The sequence below is a fragment of the Schistocerca nitens genome, chromosome 4 (genome assembly GCF_023898315.1).
Source record: "Schistocerca nitens isolate TAMUIC-IGC-003100 chromosome 4, iqSchNite1.1, whole genome shotgun sequence".
NCBI lineage: Eukaryota > Metazoa > Arthropoda > Insecta > Orthoptera > Acrididae > Schistocerca > Schistocerca nitens.
The window spans coordinates 519234816-519258453 of record NC_064617.1 but is presented as its reverse complement, the minus strand read 5'-3'; the positions used below and the strand labels follow the sequence as shown (position 1 = coordinate 519258453).

Genomic DNA, 23638 nt, shown 5'->3' with positions numbered 1-23638 from the left:
ATAGCACAATACCTATTTGCTCTAACGGTGTGGCGACCCAAATAGCTTCAGCTTCAGGATTCTCCATCCTGACTTTGCATAACATTTCGGCGGCGATTACACAGTAAGACATCAGTGGAAGACCTATTTCAAGCTTCATGCAATGTAACTGCATCGGCTTTGGCTCTTTGTGTCAGCTCGTATGTTTGTGCTTCTATCATCTGGATTCTTTCCGAAAACGATTTCACTGACTCATTCGTCTTCTTCATTAAGCTACTCAGTTTTCCTTTTATAAAAAATTCGCACTGTTTTGCTTCCGGTAACGTTGGCGCGAACCATCGACTTCCTCATGGAACGCTCCTGCCTTACAAAGGACCTCATGATACATTATATACACTGATAAATCAAAACGTTATGACCAGTGCCCACCGCGATGTTGGATGTCGCCTGGTAGCATTGCGTGCACGTGCCACGGTGACAAAAGTATGTTAGCGGAGCAGACACGGACGGGGATAACTCTAGCGTAGATATAAGCTGCAAAAGGGGAAATTCATTGAGATAAACGACTTTCACAAAGGGCAAATTGTTTTTACGCAGAGCCTGTTAACGAGTAACACTAAAACAGCGAAGCTCGTCGAATTTCCTGTGCCACTATTGCTGTAAGGTGGCGTTATTTTACATGCCGCGTTTACATCCAATACGACAGAAGTAAGCCCATTCAATGATAGAAAAGACAGAGATTTTCACTCTGCAGCGGAGTGTGCGCTGATATGAAACTTTTCTGGCAGATTAAAACTGTGTGCCGGACCGAGACTCGAACTTGGGACCTTTAATATCAGCGCACATTCCGCTGCAGAGTGAAAATCTCATTCTGGAAACATCCCCCAGGCTGTGGCTAAGCCGTGTCTCCGCAATATCATTTCTTTCAGGAGTGCTAGTTCTGCAAGTTTCGCAGGAGAGCTTCTGTAAAGTTTGGAAGGTAGGAGACGAGGTACTGGCAGAGGTAAAGCTTCGGGGACGGGGCGTGAGTCGTGCTTGGGTAGCTCAGTTGGTAGAGTACTTGCCCGCGAAAGGCAAAGGTCTCGAGTTCGAGTCTCGGTCCGGCACACAGTTTTAATCTGCCAGAAAAGTTTCATATCACTTGTACGTTCTCGTGGCAAGTCTCCGCCACCAATAGGCAGTAATAGATGAGGGAGAGGTACGTTAGGTTGTGAGCATCTACGGAAAGACGCAGAAGGACAGAGAAACTACTACTAGGTGTTTGATGGTTGGACGTCCATGACTCTTCACAGAACGTGGGTTTCGAAGGCTTGTCTGGTCTGTAAAGTAGGATGGATCGTCATTTATGCCATCTTTGCCGAAAGTGCACAATGCTGGTGCACACACAATTGTTTTGGAGCACACCGTTCATTGTAAGTTGTTCAACATGGAGCTCCGGTGCAGATCACCCATAGGTGTTCACATGTTGACCCAACGACAACGCCAGTTACGATTGCAGTGGGCCCGGGACCAGTGGGATTCAACAGTCGATCAATGGAAACGTGTCGGCGTTTCGGGTGAACCGCATTTTTGCTACACTAGGTCGATAGTCATCTCCATAAACGCCATCATCGAGGTAAACGGCGGCTCGAAACGTGCAGCGCGCCACACATGGAGGCTGGTGGAAGCGGTGTTATGCTCTGGAAAACATTCTCCTGCGCTATGATAGAAATCGAAGACATGCTGACAGCTGCGAACCACCTGCATCCCATCATGCTTGATATCTTCCAAACGGCGATGTTATCTGTTACCAGTGTGACTGACGGTGTCTCGAAGCCAGAACCGTGCTATAGTGGTTTGAGGTGCATTATAGTGAACACACGTTGATGTCTCGGCGTCCAAATTCGTCTAATGTAAATCCCATAGAACCCACCTGAGTCGCTATCGAGTGCCATCACCGTGTACACAAATCAGCGGCCCGTTATTTATGCTAATTACCATGTAATTAGACATATAGTGCTAGATAATACCACAAACCTACCAACAAACTGTTGGATCCCAGATACACGGAATCTGTGATGTATTTCGTTCCAAAGATGGGTAAACAAGCTATTAAGCAGTTGGCCATAATGTTTTGTCTCATCAGTGTATGCTTCAGCTTTGCCCATTAACTGTAAGGCTAAGCGCAAATTGAGCCACGTATAGCACGTGCGACGTGACACAACACTACAGCATGATGCACATATCCCACGCTTGCCTCGCTGGTCCTGCACATATTGTGATGTGTACACATTCTTTGCACGCACCAGATGCTCTGCCTGAAGCAATTGAAGAGCACATACCCTGTAATCTTCCTCAAACGATTTTACAGAAAATGTTCATTAAAAATATTTTATTTTTGTGTTACTTGTAGTGTTATATATCAGCTCCGTGGTGAAATGCGCATCATCTCGCTAATCGTTATACTTATTGTATATACCCATTTACGTAAAACACTGGGCATAATTAGAAAAGTTTGCAACGAAAAATGGTGCTCGCTATGATTTTGCATTTGGTAGATGTTACACCATATGTTGCTGCATATGAAATTCAGCTAACATACTAAATTTTTCTTTAGAGTTGGAAGGAGCTGTCTGTCTGCCTGTAATCTCGAGAAAAAAGATCACACGAAGCGCATTCACTCCAGATCGCACGCCAGCGAGAAAGAAATATTCATAACATCCCTCATATCTCTTAACTGCTCGAGACACCGAAATGAGACTTTGTCAAATGACAGCACCCAAGGAGGAGAGCGTTTTGTCAAATTGTTAATACACGGAACGTTTTTTATCTATGGCGATTTGTCAGAAGTTGTAGTTCTTATTTAATTTTTTTCACTCCAGCTAATGAAACGAGGGTTTCTTATTATGGAAATAAACATGAAATTTCTTCTCTTATGTTACTGCAAAGCGACACAGTGAGGTTTTCTGCGAGCTATTGATCTCTCTGGTCGCCAATTGCTTGTTTAATGAGACACTGTTTCAGAATTTTGTTGCGGTAAGTGCTGCAAGATGAGTTGTGGAAGCTATATCGTGTTTTGGCAAAAGAAGCACAGTTAAACATGTCAACAAAAGGAATTTAGCTATTACTCTTAAACTGTAATATTTCCTCGAATGAGGAAAGGTTAACAATTCACACAAAAATAAATCGTCGATTGTGTTGCAATTTTGGTTGAGTCCTCTTAACCCATCATATTTTGAACACTGAACGACTGGAATGGAAATTAACCAAAGGATTTTATTCCAGTTCTTCATCTGAGCAATAATAAAACAATGACGTGCGTATGCTTCAAATGGTTCAAATGGCTCTGAGCACTATAGGACTGAACATCTGAGGTCATCAGCCCCCTAGAACTTAGAACTACTTAAATCTAACTAAGCTAAGGACATCACACACATCTATGCCCGAGGCAAGATTCGAACCTGCGACCGTAGCGGTCACGCGGTTCCAGACTCAAGCGCAGGTGTGCCGTGTGTGGAGAAGAGTTCACGTCGTTCGAGGAACGGTTGTCATTCCTTCTTTGTTAGCAATATATTTCAGTGAGTTAAATATGTCAGATCACCAAACTATTCCAGGACATATTTTCGGAGTAATACCGACTACATTCTTCATTTATGTAACTTGCTGTGTAATTAATTCATCGCTGATGGTACTATGTATGCAACCATTGAAATGCTTTTTCTCTACCCAATTAAAACATTGCCATTCAGGGGGGTTTCTCGACTGTTTCTAGCCTACAGTGAAAATTTGATGCCAGCCAGTGTGGCCGAGCGGTTCTAGACGCTTCAGTCCCATAGAGCTCAGAGTCATTTTTTTGAAAATGTGATGTCTGCATGGATGTACTTTAAACTTGCTTATTACATTCAAATCCAAGTAATCACAGTGAAACTCATATACTTCAGATCTTGAACAGTTTTCAGCAGGAGCACGAAGGAGGTACATCTATGGAAATTTCCACTTTTCGAATTGTTGTAATGGATCATACAGAAATATCAACATAGGAAGCACATGGAAATCCTTGTTTCACTGTTGTTGTTGTTGTGGTCTTCAGTCCTGAGACTGGTTTGATGCAGCTCTCCATGCTACTCTATCCTGTGCAAGCTTCTTCATCTCCCAGTACCTACTGCAATCTACATCCTTCTGAATCTGCTTAGTGTATTCATCTCTTGGTCTCCCTCTACGATTTTTACCCTCCACGCTGCCCTCCAATGCTAAATTTGTGATCCCTTGATGCCTCAAAACATGTCCTACCAACCGATCCCTTCTTCTAGTCAAGTTGTGCCACAAACTTCTCTTCTCCCCAATCCTATTCAATACCTCCTCATTAGTTACGTGATATACCCACCTTATCTTCAGCATTCTTCTGTAGCACCACATTTCGAAAGCTTCTATTCTCTTCTTGTCCAAACTGGTTATCGTCCATGTTTCACTTCCATACATGGCTACACTCCATACAAATACTTTCAGAAACGACTTCCTGACACTTAAATCTATACTCGATGTTAACAAATTTCTCTTCTTCAGAAACGATTTCCTTGCCATTGCCAGTCTACATTTTATATCCTCTCTACTTCGACCATCATCAGTTATTTTACTCCCTAAATAGCAAAACTCCTTTACTACTTTAAGTGTCTCATTTCCTAATCTAATCCCCTCAGCATCACCCGATTTAATTTTACTACATTCCATTATCCTCGTTTTGCTTTTGTTGATGTTCATCTTATATCCTCCTTTCAAGACACTGTCCATTCCGTTCAACTGCTCTTCCAAATCCTTTGCTGTCTCTGACAGAATTACAATGTCATCGGCGAACCTCAAAGTTTTTACTTCTTCTCCATGAATTTTAATACCTACTCCGAATGTTTCTTTTGTGTCCTTTACTGCTTGCTCAATATACAGATTGAATAACATCGGGGAGAGGCTACAACCCTGTCTCACTCCTTTCCCAACCACTGCTTCCCTTTCATGCCCCTCGACTCTTATAACTGCCATCTGGTTTCTGTACAACTTGTAAATAGCCTTTCGCTCCCTGTATTTGACCCCTGCCACCTTCAGAATTTGAAAGAGAGTATTCCAGTTAACGTTGTCAAAAGCTTTCTCTAAGTCTACAAATGCTAGAAACGTAGGTTTGCCTTTTCTTAATCTTTCTTCTAAGATAAGTCGTAAGGTTAGTATTGCCTCACGTGTTCCAGCATTTCTACGGAATCCAAACTGATCTTCCCCGAGGTCCGCTTCTACTAGTTTTTCCATTCGTCTGTAAAGAATTCGCGTTAGTACTTTGCAGCTGTGACTTATTAAACTGATAGTTCGGTAATTTTCGCATCTGTCAACATCTGCTTTCTTTGCGATTGGAATTATTATATTTTTCTTGAAGTCTGTGGGTATTTCGCCTGTCTCATACATCTTGCTCACCAGATGGTAGTGTTTTGTCAGGACTGGCTCTCCCAAGGCTGTCAGTAGTTCTAATTGAATATTGTCCACTCCGGGGGCCTTGTTTCGACTCAGGTCTTTCAGTGCTCTGTCAAACTCTTCACGCAGTATCTTATCTCCCATTTCATCTTCATCTACATCCTCTTCCATTTCCATAATATTGTCCTCAAGTACATCGCCCTTGTATAAACCCTCTATATACTCCTTCCACCTTTCTGCCTTCCCTTCTTTGCTTAGAACTGGGTTGCCATCTGAGCTCTTGATATTCATACAAGTGGTTCTCTTCTCTCCAAAGGTCTGTAGGCAGTATCTATCTTACCCCTAGTGAGACAAGCCTCTACATCCTTACATTTGTCCTCTAGCCATCCCTGCTTAGCCATTTTGCACTTCCTGTCGATCTCATTTTTGAGACGTTTGTATTCCTTTTTGCCTGCTTCATTTACTGCATTTTTATATTTTCTCCTTTCATCAATTAAATTCAACATTTCTTTTGTTACCCAAGGATTTCTATTAGCCCTCGTCTTTTTACCTACTTGATCCTCTGCTGCCTTCACTACTTCATCCCTCAGAGCTACCCATTCTTCTTCTACTGTATTTCTTTCCCCCATTCTGTCAATTGTTCCCTTATGCTCTCCCTGAAACTCTTTACAACCTCTGGTTCTTTCGTTTTATCCAGGTCCCATCTCCTTAAATTCCCACCTTTTTGCAGTTTCTTCAGTTTCAATCTGCAGTTCATAACCAATATATTGTGGTCAGAATCCACATCTGCCCCTGGAAATGGCCTACAGTTTAAAACCTGGTTCCTAAATCTCTGTCATACCATTATATAATCTATCTGATACCTTTTAGTATCTCCAGGGTTCTTCCAGGTATACAACCTTCTTTTATGATTCTTGAACCAAGTGTTAGCTATGATCAAGTTATGCTCTGTGCAAAATTCTACCAGGCGGCTTCCTCTTTCATTTCTTCCCCCCAATCCATATTCACCTACTATGTTTCCTTCTCTCCCTTTTCCTACTGACGAATTCCAGTCACCCATGACTATTAAATTTTCGTCTCCCTTCACTACCTGAATAATTTCTTTTATCTCGTCATACATTTCATCAATTTCTTCATCATCTGGAGAGCTAGTTCGCATATAAACTTGTACTACTGTAGTAGGCATGGGCTTTGTGTCTATCTTGGCCACAATAATGCGTTCACTATGCTGTTTGTAGTAGCTAACCCGCACTCCTATTTTTTTATTCATTATTAAACCTACTCCTGCATTACCCCTATTTGATTTTGTATTTATAACCCTGTAATCACCTGACCAAAAGTCTTGTTCCTCCTGCCACCGAACTTCACTAATTCCCACTATATCTAACTTTAACCTATCCATTTCCCTTCTCAAATTTTCTAACCTACCTGCCCGATTAAGGGATCTGACATTCCACGCTCCGATCCGTAGAACGCCAGTTTTCTTTCTCCTGATAACGACGTCCTCCTGAGTAGTCCCCGCCCGGAGATCCGAATGGGGGACTATTTTACCTCCGAAATATTTTACCCAAGAGGACGCCATAATCATTTAATCATACAGTAAAGCTGCATGTCCTCGGGAAAAATTACGGCTGTAGTTTCCCCTTGCTTTCAGCTGTTCGCAGTACCAGCACAGCAAGGCCGTTTTGGTTAATGTTACAAGGCCAGATCAGTCAATCATCCAGACTGTTGCCCCTGCAACTACTGAAAAGGCTGCTGCCCCTCTTCAGGAACCACATGTTTGTCTGGCCTCTCAACAGATACCCTCCGTCGTGGTTGCACCTACGGTACGGCCATCTGTATCGCTGAGGCACGCAAGCCTCCCCACCAACGGCAAGGTCCGTGGTTCATGGGGGGCTTGTTTCACTGCATAATATTTAAAATTTCCGGCCTTGCTTCTTGATCACATGGTTTTATAATATTACTTCCTGACGAAATAAATCTCGGGTGAGCAGCCTGGTATGAGTGTCCTGTGCACACTCATATCAGGCTGTTCACCCGAGAGTTATTTAGTCATAAAATACGCCTGGAGAAATTGAAGAATCACATCATATAACATCCTATTTCACTATCATCGCAATGAATTGTTTGTCCCTTCTTCCATCAACTGTCTGTCCCTTCCTGCAATTTGCAGAATTGTGGAAGAAGAAGATACAATCTCAGTGGCTAATAGCTCACCAGTCACTGAATTGTGCCTTATGCTTGGCGATAGAACAACGACAACGAAATAAAACAGCAAAATTATGTAGATATAAATAATTGAAAAATATAATGACCTAATCAAAAAAGATCGAGAGCTTAGATGGCGGAAAACGAAACACTACTCAATGACAGTAAAGTTCAGTAATATGGCAATATTTTACGGACGATTAACACTACCACTGGCCACATATGGGACTGCTTTCCCTCTACCTGCGTCATGCCTCCCGTAGTGCTAGCGGGACGTGTGGCACGCGGCGCTAGAAACTGTACCGGTTAGAGTCGCTATGATTTTGCTTTTGGTGCGTATTACACGATATATTGCTGCACATGAAATTTAGCTAACATGTTGAATTTTTCTTTACACCTGGGGGAAGGTCCCTATCTGCCTTCGATCCCGAGAAAATGGATCCTATGTAGCGTGCTCACTCCCGATCTTACACTCCTGAGAATGAAATATTCACAATGTCTTTCATATCTCTTAAACTGCTCGAGACATCGAAATAAGATTTTAGCAAATGATAGCACACAAGAAGGATAGTATTTTGCCAATTCGTAAACACATGCGAATTTATTATCTATGGCCATATATCGGTATTTATACTTCCTTTTTTATTTTTATCTCTCCAGTGACAGTAATTTTTTAAGAGTTATTTACAGCTAGTGAAAGAAGAGTTTCCTAGTATGAAAATAAAGATGAAATTCCTTCTCTCATGTTACTGCAAACCGACACTATGAAGTTTTTCCTAAGCTATTGAGCTCTCTGATTGCCAATTGTTTAATGAGGCGCTCTGGCTCAGAATTCTATCGCAGTAGCTGCCGTAAGATGAGTTTGTGCAAATTATGCTGTGTTTTGGCAAAGGAACTGCAATTAACCTACCAACAAGAGAAATGTGGCCGTACCTCATAAATGATGATGCTTCTTCGAATAAGAAAAGGTTAACAATTCACACAAAAATAAATTGCCAAATCTGTTGGAATTTTGGCTGAACCCCCGTAACCTGTCTTATTTTTAACACTGAACGACTGGAATGGAAACTTACCAAAGGATTTTATTCCTTCTCATGATCTGAGTAGTATTAAAATAATGATGAGAATTCCCTTCAGGCGGAATGATAGGCACATGCCAGATGCTGGTTACTCACTTACGGCTTACTAAACTGCCAATAAGTGATTCACGAATAAAATAGTTGTTACTGAAAAAAATAAACAATCGATCTGTCGCACAACACATTGGTCAGTGTATTGTCAGCAGCTGAGAATAATGTGCGCGATAGGAATGTGGAAGCTAGCCATGTGTGCCTTGTGAGCGGGAGTTCACATCGTTCGAAAAACATTGTCGTGAAAGTAGATCTGTCTTTGTCAGCAATACATTTTCACAAATTAAATATATCTAATCACCACACTATTTCAGGATACTTATACTTTCGTAATGATGCCGACCATTTTTATCATTTGTGTAGCGTGTTGTATAATTAGCTTATTAATGCTGATAATGTGTATGCAACCACTGAAATGGTTTTTCTCGTCACGGCGAGCCAAATAAAACATCGTTATGCGTGAGGGCTTCTCCACTGTTTCTAGTTTGCAGTGGAAATGTGACATCCACGTGTACATACTATAATGTTTCTTATTACGATAGTGAAGCTTCATATCTTGGACGCTTTGTACCAGAAGCACAAAGGAGTCATGCCTGTGGAAATTACGCCTTTTCGACTTTTTGCAACAGATCGTAGAGATACGTCAGCATAACAAGCAGCAAGTTGGTAACCTTGCTTTACTTTCCGGCCTTGCTTCTAGATCATAAGGTTTTATAATATTCCTTACTTCCTTATTCACTATCCTAACGATGAATTGCCTGTCCTTTCTTACGATTTGAAGACATTGTGGGGGGCAGAAGATATAACCCCAGTGACTAATGGCTCACCAGTTATTGAAATGTGCATTGTTCATGACAAAAGATAAACAAAACTTAAGAACTGTACAGATATATGTATCTGAAAACTATTATGTACTAACGAAGGAGATGGACCACTCGTGTCACCATCGCGTCGCGTTCCAATTTGTGCGGCCGCACTTGAATCTGTTGAGTTGGAAACACTGGTCCTGCGCTGCGCCGCGCCGTACCCACTGTACGCGTCTCAATTTGCGCGTAGCGCAAGTTAGTCATATGCAAACATGTTTCATTCGTCCATCTGCACATTTCACCTGTAGGTAATACATCTCTAATGAACCCAGTGACATTCTCCATTATTTTTCCGGAAAAAGGCATTATTAAATATGCTACTGTCAGATCGAGAAAAGGGGAGGGTGCACTTAACACGATCTTAGTTTCTACTGACCCTGATTGAAACTACTGGCCCGCAGATTGTAAGGTTTCAGTTTGTTTACGCAGGTGTCTATTTTCCTACTCATACGTTTTTGGTCACCCTGTTAAAGCTCTGACAGTTTCACCTGTAGTAGCAGCACATAATTCCACCATGTTGCGGGTTCTACTATTGCAGTTAGAAATTAAAGATGTGGGAAAACTACACTTATACTATACACAACAATACAATAAATTAATTCCAACGCCAAATCATGACCAAACGTGACTCTCAACACTCCTGCACCAAGTGTCTAATGCTTCTACAAATCTCACACGTAAGTGATGCTGATTAGTGCATTGTCACTTATGTCCTGGCAAATTGCAAAAATTGTATCTGACTGGGGTTAAATACATTTCCCTGGTATTTCCCCTAAACAGTAATAAGTCTGCTGGTTCCTGCAGTTTCACAGACGACACTCTGAGAGTGGAATTAATGTTCTTGCGCTTTGACAAGGCCACACAACGGCAGTACGGCCAGAAAGTCCAAAAGAAAAATGCACGCTCACAACAATGCATTTCAACAGGATGGAATTGTATATGGTGATGATGATGCTGCATAACCGCTCCCGCTGTGATGGCAGCAGCCGATGTAAACACTTCTGACGCCAATTTTGTAGGGGCCTGGGTTGAGACCGCTGCTGTGCCAGAACCACAGTGTGTAGATTGTTGTGGAGCAGGCCGGACAGAGTGCTGGGCACTAATGATACTACATTAGTGCAACAAGTATTTATTACGTTAAACCTTAGAAATGTGTACACTTCTCTGTGTGCCAGGTAGATGGCAGTGTACCACGTGCCCTCGGGACTTCTCACAATATCTCAGCACTCACTGACAAACGCCGCCCTGCGGCGTCCTGGCCGGCCGGAGTGGCCGAGCGGTTCTAGGCGCTTCAATCTAGAACCGCGCGACCACTACGGTTGCAGGTTCGAATCCTGCCTCGGGCATGGATGTATGTGATGTCGTTATGTTAGTTGAGTTTAAGTAGTTCTAAGTCTAGGGGACTGATGACCTCAGATGTTAAGTCCTATAGCGCTTAGAGCCATTTGAACCATTGGAACGTGCGGCGTCCGGCTCAGGTACACCCGGTGTTGGGTGGGTAGCAGGCTGCGTTGGCGATCAGCATAGCCCGTACAACAACCCTTGCTGCTGAGGATAGTGATTGCGTTTTTACTTTAGCACCCTCATATACACCTAAGTGCTGTACTTGGGTAATATCTCAGCAGCTCTGCACTTTGTAGGGATCAGCAATCTTTACTCTTCTTTACGAAATCAAATTGTGAGGTTAAAATGGCATAATGTGGTCTCCACGTTGATGACATGTTGCTGAGTTTACGATTGAAGCCTCTCGCTCATGAGGGCTGAGGCGGTATGCTCTGGATCTGTTCTGCTTTCCGCAATGTCAGTGTGGTGCCTGTTTGTCGTTTCCATAGCGAGACAGGCTGTTGGATCAAAGAGAATCCTTGGCGGAACTTGGTCCAAATGGCTCTGAGCATCATGGGACTTAGCATCTGAGGTCATCAGTCTCCTAGAACTTAGAACTCGTACTTAAACCTAACTAACCTAAGGACATCACACTCATCCATGCCCGAGGCAGGATTCGAACCTGCGACCATAGCAATCGCGCGGTTCCGGTCTGAAGTGCGTAGAACCGCTGGGTCAGCGAGGCCGGCTTGGCGGAACTATCCACCACTAAATACAGGAGCGTCATTGAATGTGTATAATATTTCCATTCTGATTATAGTGAAACAGAAGGGCCTTGTCTCTTTGCAGAACCTGTACCTGGTGCTCGAACTTTGTACGGGCACATTGGCGAAGGAGTTCTATGAGCGCCGGCCGTTCAGCGAGGCGGACACCCGCGAGGTGATCCGCAAGCTGGCCAGTGCGGTCGCCTATCTACACAGCAATGGTGAGCCGGCTGCGGCTAGCATGTTCGTAAACTATAGCTTTCTGATATTCCAGACAGGGAGCTCCAAAATATGAGTCTATAATTTTTCATTTCAAAATATCCTAGTAAAGACTTCATAATTTTTGGATACTACAACCGGCTTTCTAGAGTGGTTAACCTTATTGGAGGAAAGCAACATAATCTCATATGACATATCCTTGTGATTCACTGTGCATGTTTTCACGTCGAGACACTTCCCTAGTGTCCAGACGAAGTGAAAGACTTCCAACGAAAGATTATACAGAGTGGTTGTCATCACAGGATTTAAAGAATACAACGAATTCCCTAAAGGCTTTTGTTGCTGTTATTGTTCTCAAAGATATTCTGACATGTAGCGTAAATTGTAAATACGGATGTATTTAGCAAATAGCGTGAGTGTTACTTGAAACCTGACTTCTACACATCTGTAGTGCATTATTATGATGAATGTAAATAAATGTTGTCAACTATTTTCTTTATCCAGAATGAGATTTTCACTCTGCAGCGGAGTGTGCGCTGATATGAAACTTCCTGGCAGATTAAAACTGTGTGCCCTGCCGAGACTCGACTCGGGACCTTTGCCTTTCGCGGGCAAGTGCTCTACCAACTTTTTTTTTTCAATCTCATTTTGTTCGCTTTTGTTCGTTGCATCTGCTCGAGGCGGACGTCGTAAGACATCCGTTTAAGTTCGTTTTTGATCGATTAACTCAGTTTTTTTCATTAGAGGGCAGCTAACCCTCTGACCGAACACGCTGAGCTACCGTGCCGGCCACCAACTGAGCTACCGAAGCACGACTCACGTCCGGTCCTCACAGCTTTACTTCTGCCAGTATCTCGTCTCCTACCTTCCAAACTTTACAGAAGCTCTCCTGCGAACCTTGCAGAACTAGCACTCCTGAAAGAAAGGATACTGCAGAGACATGGCTTGGCCACAGCCTGGGGGATGTTTCCAGAATGAGATTTTCACTCTGCAGCGGAGTGTAAATTTTGGAAGGTAGGAGACGAGATACTGGCAGAAGTAAAGCTGTGAGGACCAGCCGTGAGTCGTGCTTCGGTAGCTCAGTTGGTACGCAGTCTGCTTTAGGCGGTGGCGCGGCACAGACCTGCTGTCCCGGCCGCGGGCGCGCGTGGACGAGCAAGTGTTTACACCGCCGGTACTCGCGTGTGTTGTTGTCTGACTCGATCGCCATGGCACACAATTTTCAAAAGACTACGCTCCAATTTACGTTCGACAAAGAATTTGCCAGACCCAAAGCTTTCGAAACAGAGCGTTTTTTGAGGGAAGAAGTTCGTTTACCTGCTGCAGACATAATTGGAATACACCTGTCCGTTGTAAGCAGTACAATGTACGTAAAGATGACCGATGAAGCTGCGTGTGAAAGAACTCTCTCCGCTGCTCAAACAGGATTTAAATTTCGACATTCTGATGGCCATATCAGCGATGTAACAGTAGCTCCTTCAGGATTGGGTGTGAGGGTCATTCGGATCTTTGAATTGGCGTTTGAGGTGCCAGAATCGGTGGTTACTGAATCGCTGCGACCATATGGAACGGTACTTAGTCATACGCCTGAACGCTGGGCAAGTTTTAGTACCTATCCTGTGATAAACGGCGTGCGACAGGTGCGGATCGTCCTTACTAAACATATCCCGTCTTATTTATACATTGGCGGATATCGAGCTATTGTGATGTACGATGGCCAGCCACGCACCTGTTCTGGCTGTGGTGGAGAAGGACATATCCGCTCGCAGTGCATACAACGCCGCGTTGTGCAACTGCCACATGGAGAAGCGTCACAGCGAGAAGTTCCCACGCAACTGCCGATGACGTACGTGTCGGTGGCTCGCCGGGAGGTGTTGCCAAGTTCAGAGCGTGACAAGGACATGTTTATGCAAGAGCAGACCGAGTTACGGGAGCATGGAAGTGACTCGGAGAATGTCCCTACACCCACGTCACTTCAGTTGAGGGAGGAACATTCCGTAAACTCACATGTAGCACGCGGCGTGGAAGTAGAGGTCGAGACAGTGGCGCCGGCAACGGACCAACGAACGATCGACGAACACAGTGAGGCAGCAGAGGGCAGGGCACGCAAACAGCGATCGCCGAAGCGTCGCAAAAAGCGTCGCCATAGTTCGGGTGACACGTCCCCCCCTAGCCTAGGGGACACGGAAGGTATCCTAGCCGAAGAACTGTCTGACACAGAACACGTGCCTTTAGAGGACGCTGACAGGATTCCGTCAGATGGTGACCGGATGTCCTGCCTTTCAGATGGTCCCTCTTCATTGACACCGACAGACCCAGCGCTGCCGACGAAGGAGTCAGGGACACCAATGTCCCGGCAGCTACGTCGAAATACATCAGAGGACGTTTCTCGGATGGATGACCACTGCGACTGGGCGGAACCAGTCGAAGACATACAGGAATTGCCACCCCCAAATGATGACCACTCACCTTCCGGATGCACACCATGGAACGACAACAAAGGAGGGCAGCCCGTTGGCGGGCACCCCTCTCAGCACGAATAGTGGACTACAGCCCTTGGAGTTCTCAATGACATGACACGAGCATGACAACGACAACGAACCAAGCATATAAGGTGAGCACAGTGAACATTAACACCGCACGTTCGCTTGCAAAGATGCAACTTCTCCGGGACATGGTTTACGCCACAGACGTTGATATTGTGCTGATGCAGGATACCTTCAATGCTGCTTTTCCCGACGTGCATACAACACTTACCTAGGGCCGACTCCAGGTGGAGGACGTGGCACAGCGATACTAGTCCGGGAAGGGATTCCGATGTGTGACCTCGATTAACTTCCTTCGGCTCGGGGTTTGGCTATGACCGTGAACGGCATTCGTATCGTCAACATCTATGCACCCTCCGGATCTGACAATCGACAGGCGCGTGCACGATTCTCCTCGGAGGAGATTGCCCCCCTATTCCATGGGAGGTATGACCACATCTTGGTAGGGGGGGATTTTAACTGTGTACTCATACCAAAGGATCCAACTCCTAATTTCAGCTCCTCCCACGCATTGAACACGATCTGCCGGGACATGGCCCTTATGGACACGTGGGAAAAGATCCATGGGCAGCGAGAAGGTTACACGTATTTTACTAGCCACTCGGCGAGCAGGCTGGATCGGATTTATGTTTCTGACGGATTACGAGATCACGTGTTGGATGCTGAACGTTGGCCCATTGCTTTTACGGATCACCTTGCATATTTATGCACGTTAACCCTCCCACGGCAGCGGGTCTGGCGGAGTCGTAGTATCTGGAAACTTAATTCATCCTTATTGGTGGATCTAGAATGTCGCCAGCGGATCGAAGAAACACGGCAGACTTGCACTCGCCGTCTGCCGCTGCACCGTACGGTTCTTTCGTGGTGGCTGCAGTGTGCAAAACCGGCGATACGAAGAGCTCTGCTAACGTATGGCAAGGAAAAAGCGAAATGGCTCCGAGATACACTTGATTATTACTACATGGTGCTCCGCGATCTGTCCTCCAGGGTCCTATCGCCCGAGCGTCAAGCGGAAGTCCATCGCATTCAGGCCTGCATTTTATCGATCACGAGACGTCGACTGGAGGGACTTTCGATCCGTGCTCGGTGCTTGGACAACGTCGATGGAGAAGGTATTGGCATGCATCATGTGTCCAAGGGACATGCGCGTAATCGCCGATCCCTGATCACAGTGCTCCATGATGTCGATGGTCGGCCCTGACGTCACAACAGGACATTGCTGCTGAGTTTCTGGAGCATTACCGCCTCCTTTTCACTGGGACGCCGACGGACAATCGGACAGGAGAAGAAATTTTGCGACAGATGCAAACGGAGGTGGATGGTCCGGATGCAGAGGCGCTATTGGAACCCCTAACGGAAGACGACATCCGGGGCGCACTCGCGAAGGGTGCGGTGCATAAATCCCCTGGGCCAGATGGGTTGACACTCGAATTTTATCGCGCATTTGCGGATTTAATGATGACCCAGTTGGTATTGATGTATAATGAGTTATTGAGCCCTGACACGGACGTTCCGTCGCAGTTCATGGCGGGACTGCTCATACCAATACCGAAATCGACAGCGAGTGTCAGCACACATCAATTTAGACCGCTCACGATGCTAAATACTGACTATAAGATCTTTGCGCGAATGTTGGCGGCAAGGCTCAAGACTGTAATATCCAAGACAATACCACCAGACCAGGCTTGTCTAGGGGATCGGAGCAACATACATTCTATCCTCGGCGAATACCGTGACGTAATTTCCCTGACGGAAGCTTGTAGCATGCGAGCGGCGTTCGTATCGGTGGATTTTGATCGTGCCTTTGACAGGATCAACCATGATTTCCTTGACTCGACCATGCGACGCATGGCGATACCACAGGATTTTATTACCGTCCTCATGCGCCTCCTTCGCGGCGCTTCTTCGACGGTGAGAGTCATTGGCAGGGAGGTAGGAACGATTCCTGTTTGCAGCTCAGTTAGGCAAGGATGTCCCTTGTCGATGATACTGTTTACAACAGCGCTCGAACCATTGATGCAGACTCTTAGACGGACTCTAACAGGCGTCCGACTCCGTGCGAGCTCCTTCACGTGTCGTGCATATGCCGACGACTTGATGATACTCGTCCGGTCGGAGAACGAAGTAAGTCAGGTGGTTACCCTTCTTACTACGTACGGAGTAGCTGCGGGAAGCAGGGTCAACATGAATAAAACCAAGATCATGCACATCGGTCGAGGGCTGGACGCTCTGCACAGTCCGTTTACGACGGTGGACATCTTGCGATGCTTAGGTGTATTGTTCACCCGATCGCTACGGCAATCAGCGGCGGCGAGCTATCGACGTCTCCTCTAGAACGTCCGACTGCACATACACAACAATTCACTCCGAACGCACGACCTGCTCCAAAGGGTGGACTACACTAATGTTGACCTGGCCTCGCGACTGCCGCACCTGGCACAGGTACTGCTAATGCCACATGGTATTGCTGACAGATTAATGGCGGCCTTTGGATACTATGTCATCCAAGGAATGTTGTTTAAGATCAAATACGAGACTTTAACTCTCCCATACCATTCTGGAGGACTTAACCTCACGGATGTGCGGAACAAGGCTCTAGCTCTATACCTGCGAGCGACGCTACGCACTTGGAACCAACGGCAACACGCCATCACGTCGGCCATCCTGGATGTGCTTCTTCCCACGTCCTTTGAACCACCGGTGGCGGTAGGCACAATCTTGCCCTCTTTTTCTCACGTCGCGCGATTTTGTGTTGATTTTAGTTGTGTTCAGTTACAGATACCTTCTACAAGAATCCCCACTACCCGTGAGATATATCGATACTTGCGGCGTCATCATGGCAGCAATGTTGTCGAACTTAAATACCCAACACGAAACTGACGACAGATTTGGCGAGCTGTCCATACACCTCTCCTCACCACAGCAGCGCGATCGTCATGGTATACACTAATCAACCGCAAGACAGTCAGCCGCCAACGATTGTACGACATTCGCATGGTAGATTCCCCGCTCTGCCTTATATGTGGCATGCAGGACACCGACGAACATTCTCTGAAGTGCGGTGGGGCAAAGGAAGTTTGGCGGCTGACGCAACGCATCATGGCCCTCCTCCGACGCACCGACGAATCAACGATCACGACGGACGCTTTATTTTTCCCTGACTCTGTCTTTTTCCCCTCACAAAAAACTTCGGCAATCCGATGGATTGGAGGACACGCATCGCACTACGTGCTCTCGCGGACCTTGATATCGGGCATGGACTATTGGCATTATCTACTAGAACAACACGAAATCATCCGACGCCACTCTAAATATAAAACGCATTTTGCGAACTTTCTAGGCAGCATGTTTCATAACCCCCCGAAGCGGTGGGGAGTCCCAGGTTTACGTTGTTTCGAGGGATAGGATTTTCTCCCAGTGAAGTGACGAGGATGTCACTTCAGCCCTATATTTCTTTCCCTTCTTTTTTATATATGATTTTTCTTTTGGGACATTAAAATTAAATGAATAAGTAAAATATTATTGTTACTAACACAGAAATTACAATGTACAATGTTTCCTTCCTGTTGCCTCTCCCTTATTTATCCTGTCAGGAGACGGGGACACAGTGGCCAGGCCTCCAAGTACGGCCCCTGCCCACTCTGCCCCCTGACTGTCATTCTGTCATTACCTTAAAAAAAAAAAAAAGGTTGGTAGAGCACTTGCCGGCGAAAGGCAAAGGGCACGAGTTCGAGTCTCGGCCGGGCACACAGTTTTAATCTGCCAGGAAGTTTCATATCAGCGCACACTCCGCTGCAGAGTGAAAATCTCATTCTGGAAACATCCCCCAGGCTGTGGCCAAGCCATGTCTCTGCAGTATCTTTTCTTTCAGGAGTGCTAGTTCTGCAAGGTTCGCAGGAGAGCTTCTGTATAGTTTGGAAGGTAGGAGACGAGATACTGGCAGAAGTAAAGCTATGAGGACCGGACGTGAGTCGTGCTTCGGTAGCTCGGTTGGTAGAGCACTTGCCCGCGAAAGGCAAAGGTCCCGAGTTCGAGTCTCGGTCGGGCACACAGTTTTAATCTGCCAGGAAGTTTCATACTTTCTTTATAATCATTTACATCAAGTTTATTTAATTGTTGAATGGCAACGTTTCATATTTTTTATTTATTCCATATCCATGACGACTATTTCGCTTAGGGTCTGTGGAAATGTGTCTCATTCTTTTTACAAATACATATTACAAGTTCTTGTTTTATGACTTGTTCTGCATCCTTAAGGATCTCTTCATTACAGCTGTATGTAAAGAAAATTACATCCAATCTAATTTATTTCTATGCTTTATTACTCTCCGGATGTCTGTATGGTGCAACTCTATTAGTTCTGCATCTCTCCTTGCTGAATGCATTGGATATGGTTTCATAAAGAAGAGCTTGTGTCGTATCAGTTTCAATCACTTTTTTAATTTCTTACTACTCTAGGTTTACTGGCAAACTCCTGCATCTCTTGCTTCTGTTTATACCTGTAGTAATGTTTTTTAGTTTTCCCACTTTTTATTCCATGTGGGGTTTTCTCTTTCCTCTTCCCAGCTATCTTCTTCTGCCTTCATTCCTTCCTCTAACATCATTTTAATACAATTTCATTTCAGATGTATTTGTTTTACAAACAGATGCTCTTTCCTTATTCTTCCAAGAAATAATACCTTCTTAATTATTCCTTTACTTGTAGTTCTAAAAATTCTTGGCCATGTTAAAATCTCGCATCCAATTTATTTAATAATTCCACCCCCACAATAACATTGATGTTGTCCTGTTTTTACTGCTGGCATTTCTATACCATGATCACTAATCTATTCACTAGTTTGGTCAACATGCTGTTTACAACCGAACTTAGTCACTGACAGTACTACTTAGCCTTCCTTCTCTGTCGACTGCTCCTAAAACGATTCAGACTTTGCCATTATTTCACTACCTGTGTGAATTGAACACTCCTGTTTTAGTCCTCCAAATTTTGCTCTCAGAAAACCGCTGACAGTCTTCCACTTTCCCTCTTGCATATTCTCTTTTTCACACGTTCCTGTTCAAATCTTCATTTACACACAGATCATTTTTCCCAGATCCAATTCCTGTTTTTATAAACTTCTGATTTCAATCTCACCAATGTTCATCCTTTTTTCTTCCACCATTCCCACCCTGTTATTCACCCCTTAACTCTTTCTGTTTCTACACTCATCATTTCAATCATTTCTTCTAACAGTGACATCCCTTTTGTTGTTTTTAAATGGCATTCTTCCATGGCCTTCCTCTACATTTCTCTTTGTATTCATATTACAGTACTAACTACGCCTACAAATGACAATTTAGACAGCACAACTGTCCAGCTACAGGACAGGACATCAATGTCACAGTTCTCTGTTTTTCCACCACTGCCATATCTCCTCAAGCCATAAGATGTAAATGGACTACCGTCTCTCGTATTAACTTTTGAATATTCTCTACATCTGCCTCTGAATTCTCCACGTTCTCTCATGATACTCATAGCTTCAATGGTCTCCTTCCTGTTCACAAGGGTTTTCGATGGAATTCCTTTCCTAAAATGTAATAATGATATCCATTATTGCACCTACATGAAAAACACAGAAATTTAGGCACATTAAGAATTACAAAAACAGTCATAATATACTAATCAATATTCGTGACCTATTGAATACGCACAATAAACCATTAACTAAATCCAAGCAAATGGTAACTTCTAACATCCATCATGCCCTAAACCAACACGTAAAATCCAAAAATAATACTGCAGTACATAAAGCACATAGCAGGTAATGTGGCGAAGCACACGCCAACACTGAAGAGTCCTGTAATCTTCAGTCATAAAAACATTGTCAAACATGATAGAATCATAACCAAAGATAGGGAGGATAGTGTATTTTGGAGCACATGATTTTTTCCTGGTCGGCATTATAATCTAGTATCTGATTTTAAAATCACATGAAGGAATGCTCATTAACAACTACCACAAGCAGTTTCTGGAATTCCTACTATTTTTGTTGCTATGAGACATTAGGTTATTTTTGTGCAGCGTTATTCTACATACTAATTATTGTGTAATACATAACAGCTGTTTGTAGAATATTGGTATTTCTTCCATTATACAAAGTTATTGTAAGTAAAATTCCATATATTTTTACAATTAGTTATGTAAAGTCTGGATACAAGCCATACTTCGTCACTTCTGCACTATCTACTACCTCGAAATGGAAAAAGGCCCTCTACCATTAACACCTGATGAGTGCAAATGAACTGAGTTTCTTTAATGTGTGAACGACTGTACCTGTCTCGAAAATCGAAATTTGTGTAGTCGCCAATACCATCTATTTAAAAATGTTTTTAACTTCTTATTAGTTTTTGGTACTACTTCTTCTGAATTTGATTTCTTTTAATAATTATTGGTGTGTAATAGAGTAATAATGTAAGGTATAGACCATTAAAAGTCCTACTGACAAACATTTTCTCAACTGTAACACTTTTAAATTTGAATAAAATATTTGATCGTACGTACAGCATCATGTTATACCTTGGAAAAATTTTTCACGTTTGGAAAGACCTTCCTTTTTTGGAGTAATTTTCGTAATTTCAGAAAGAAACTCTTATACACATAAAATGAAAGCTATCATTTCAAAACTGAATAAGAAAATATATTAAACTTCCGTTACAGCCCCGGCTAGAGCGGAAAGTCTGAAAAATTTTCGAATGTGCCTTTCGTGGGCAAGTGCTCTACAACCGAGCTACCCAAGCACGACTCACGCCCCGTCCTCACAGCTTTACTTCTGCCAATACCTCGTCTCCGACCTTCCAAACTTAACAGAAGCTCTCCTGCGAACCTTGCATAACTAGCACTCCTGAAAGAAAGGATATTGCGGAGACATGGCTTAGCCACAGCCTAGGGGATGTTTCCAGAATGAGATTTTCACTCTGCAGCGGAGTGTGCGCTGATATGAAACTTCCTGGCAGATTAAACCTGTGTGCCGGACCGAGACTCGAACTCGGGACCTTTGCCTTTCGCGGGCAAGTGCTCTACCAACTGAGCTACCCAAGCACGACTCACGCCCCGTCCTCACAGCTTTACTTCTGCCAGTCCCGAGTGCGAGTCTCGGTCCGGCACACAGTTTTAATCTGCCAGGAAGTTTCATATCAGCGTACACTCCACTGCAGAGTGAAGATCTCATTCGGCAAATGAATATTGTTTGAAATTAAATCACAGGTACCAGCGTGGCAAATAATCTTCCTAACATTGACTCACTCATCAAATTAATAGGACTAATTGAAAGAATGAAGACATTATTTTACTAACAGGTATATTGAACATATCATTTTATCTAACCAAACAAAACTGGATATTACGTTATATCATTATCTGCTTGCATCCAATACATGAGGCCAGGAGCCTCCACAGCTTCTTCCAGCCACATGGATGAATTGTGGATGGCTTCAGAAGCCAGGTGAGAGTTGTCATTAGTATCAACGAGAGCACCAACTTGCAGGTGACTGCACCCTGAATGCTCGATAGCTGTAGTCAAGGTCTCCTTCATATCTCGGGTGAGGCCTCCCAGCAGACATATCCGAGTTCACATTAGCTTCTTTCTGGCCCTGAACGCTGTCTTCCTATGTGACTCCATAACACACCTAATGTTGGAGCTCCTGATAACTTGAAAACCCTGTGTGCCTACTGGGAGCAGCCACCTGTCCGTTCATAAAGCAAATAGGCGAGAGCAGACACCCAGTCACCACATCCGTCCTCCATCTCGAGTGATGTCAACAAATTATCAACCGCACATTCCTTGTTGTGAGTGCAGATCCGTCGCATTGGGTAGAGTAGGGAGTGCCTTGTCAGCAGAGACCATGTGCGAAACAAGCGACACCTGAGGTGCTCCATGCGACGCTCCAGATTCCCCACCTCTGCTACACTCTGAGGCAGCAGCCTGAAGATGGCTGGCTATAGCCAAAGGTGTAATCAGCTATTCGCAAGCTGTGGCCATCTCCTCCTGCATCGCAGGAGCCACATATCTTACCCATCCTAGCACGACGGAAGGAAGAATTAAAGTGTAGACGCACAGACAGAAACCTCGATATGCAACTGGTTATCCCCCTGAAGTGTCAAAAATGGGTGCTGACGCCATAATGAGGTAGCTGGATGCTCTGAAGAAATGACAGCTGGTCTATAGACTGCCTGACTTTACAGTCATAAAAACACGAAGTTACACCTTTTAACACCTCGTAAATAGTATAACATATGCGGAATTCAAGAAATACACTACTGGCAAAACCCAGAAATAGCTTAACACGTAACTTGCCGCTCTGCAGATGTGTAAAAGTCGACAGCTGGAGCCCGACTGACTAGCTTGCTAAGCTGGCTGGATCTTTAAAACAAACAAATGAATTACTGCACTGCAGACTGCCTGGATTTACATTTACAGTTACAGAAAGAGAGATGAGATTTCTTAATTAAAAAAACACGTACGAAATTTAAGAAATATGTTAATAAAAAAATACAGAAAAAGCTAAATACTTAACTTGCCACTCTGCAGGTGTTTACTAGACAACAGTTGGAGCTTGAATGATCATACACATCGAAAAGACTTTTCTGTAGTATTTAAATATAATCTTTATTAAAAAGTTAATTAAAGACACATGTTCATATGTAGATGACGAGGATACAGGAACTTCGCACCTCTAGCGCTTTTGCAGTAATATAGGTTTTAATGCAGCTGAATTCTGTAGCCGTACACATGCTATCTCACATACATGAGTATGTGTGTTTCTGTTCTCAAAGTATTCTAATATGAAGCATTACATAACGAATAATTTTTTTAATACAAGTTACATCAATTATTTCAATAGCAGACTTATTTGCCTTCCTTCCTCATTAATTATTTATCGTTCTGCTCACAATATTCGTACCACTTGATTTTGCTTAGAAAACTACTGGTTTATGAGTTACATCTCGTAAGTACATGTTTGTATCATTATTCGATATTATTGTTTTTTTTCTTTCAAAGTCAAAGCATTATTGTGACCTTAATGAAATCAGTTCAATTAATTAATGGAATTAATTTTGTATATTCATTTATAGTTATCTTTTCTTCAACACTAAAGCTTAAAGTGTGCTATACAACTAGTTTCTATTTAATGGACCA

General features: G+C 43.9%; 1 protein-coding gene across 1 annotated transcript in view; it reads left to right on the top strand.

Moving 5' to 3' along the window:
* The window catches only part of LOC126252414 (serine/threonine-protein kinase 33-like), a 115491-nt gene that overhangs the window by 22186 nt on the left and 69667 nt on the right, over positions 1-23638 (top strand). The window contains exon 2 of the mRNA XM_049953304.1: positions 11783-11918. Within this exon, the coding sequence (XP_049809261.1) occupies positions 11783-11918 (136 nt within the window). The remainder of the gene's footprint in view (positions 1-11782; positions 11919-23638) is intronic.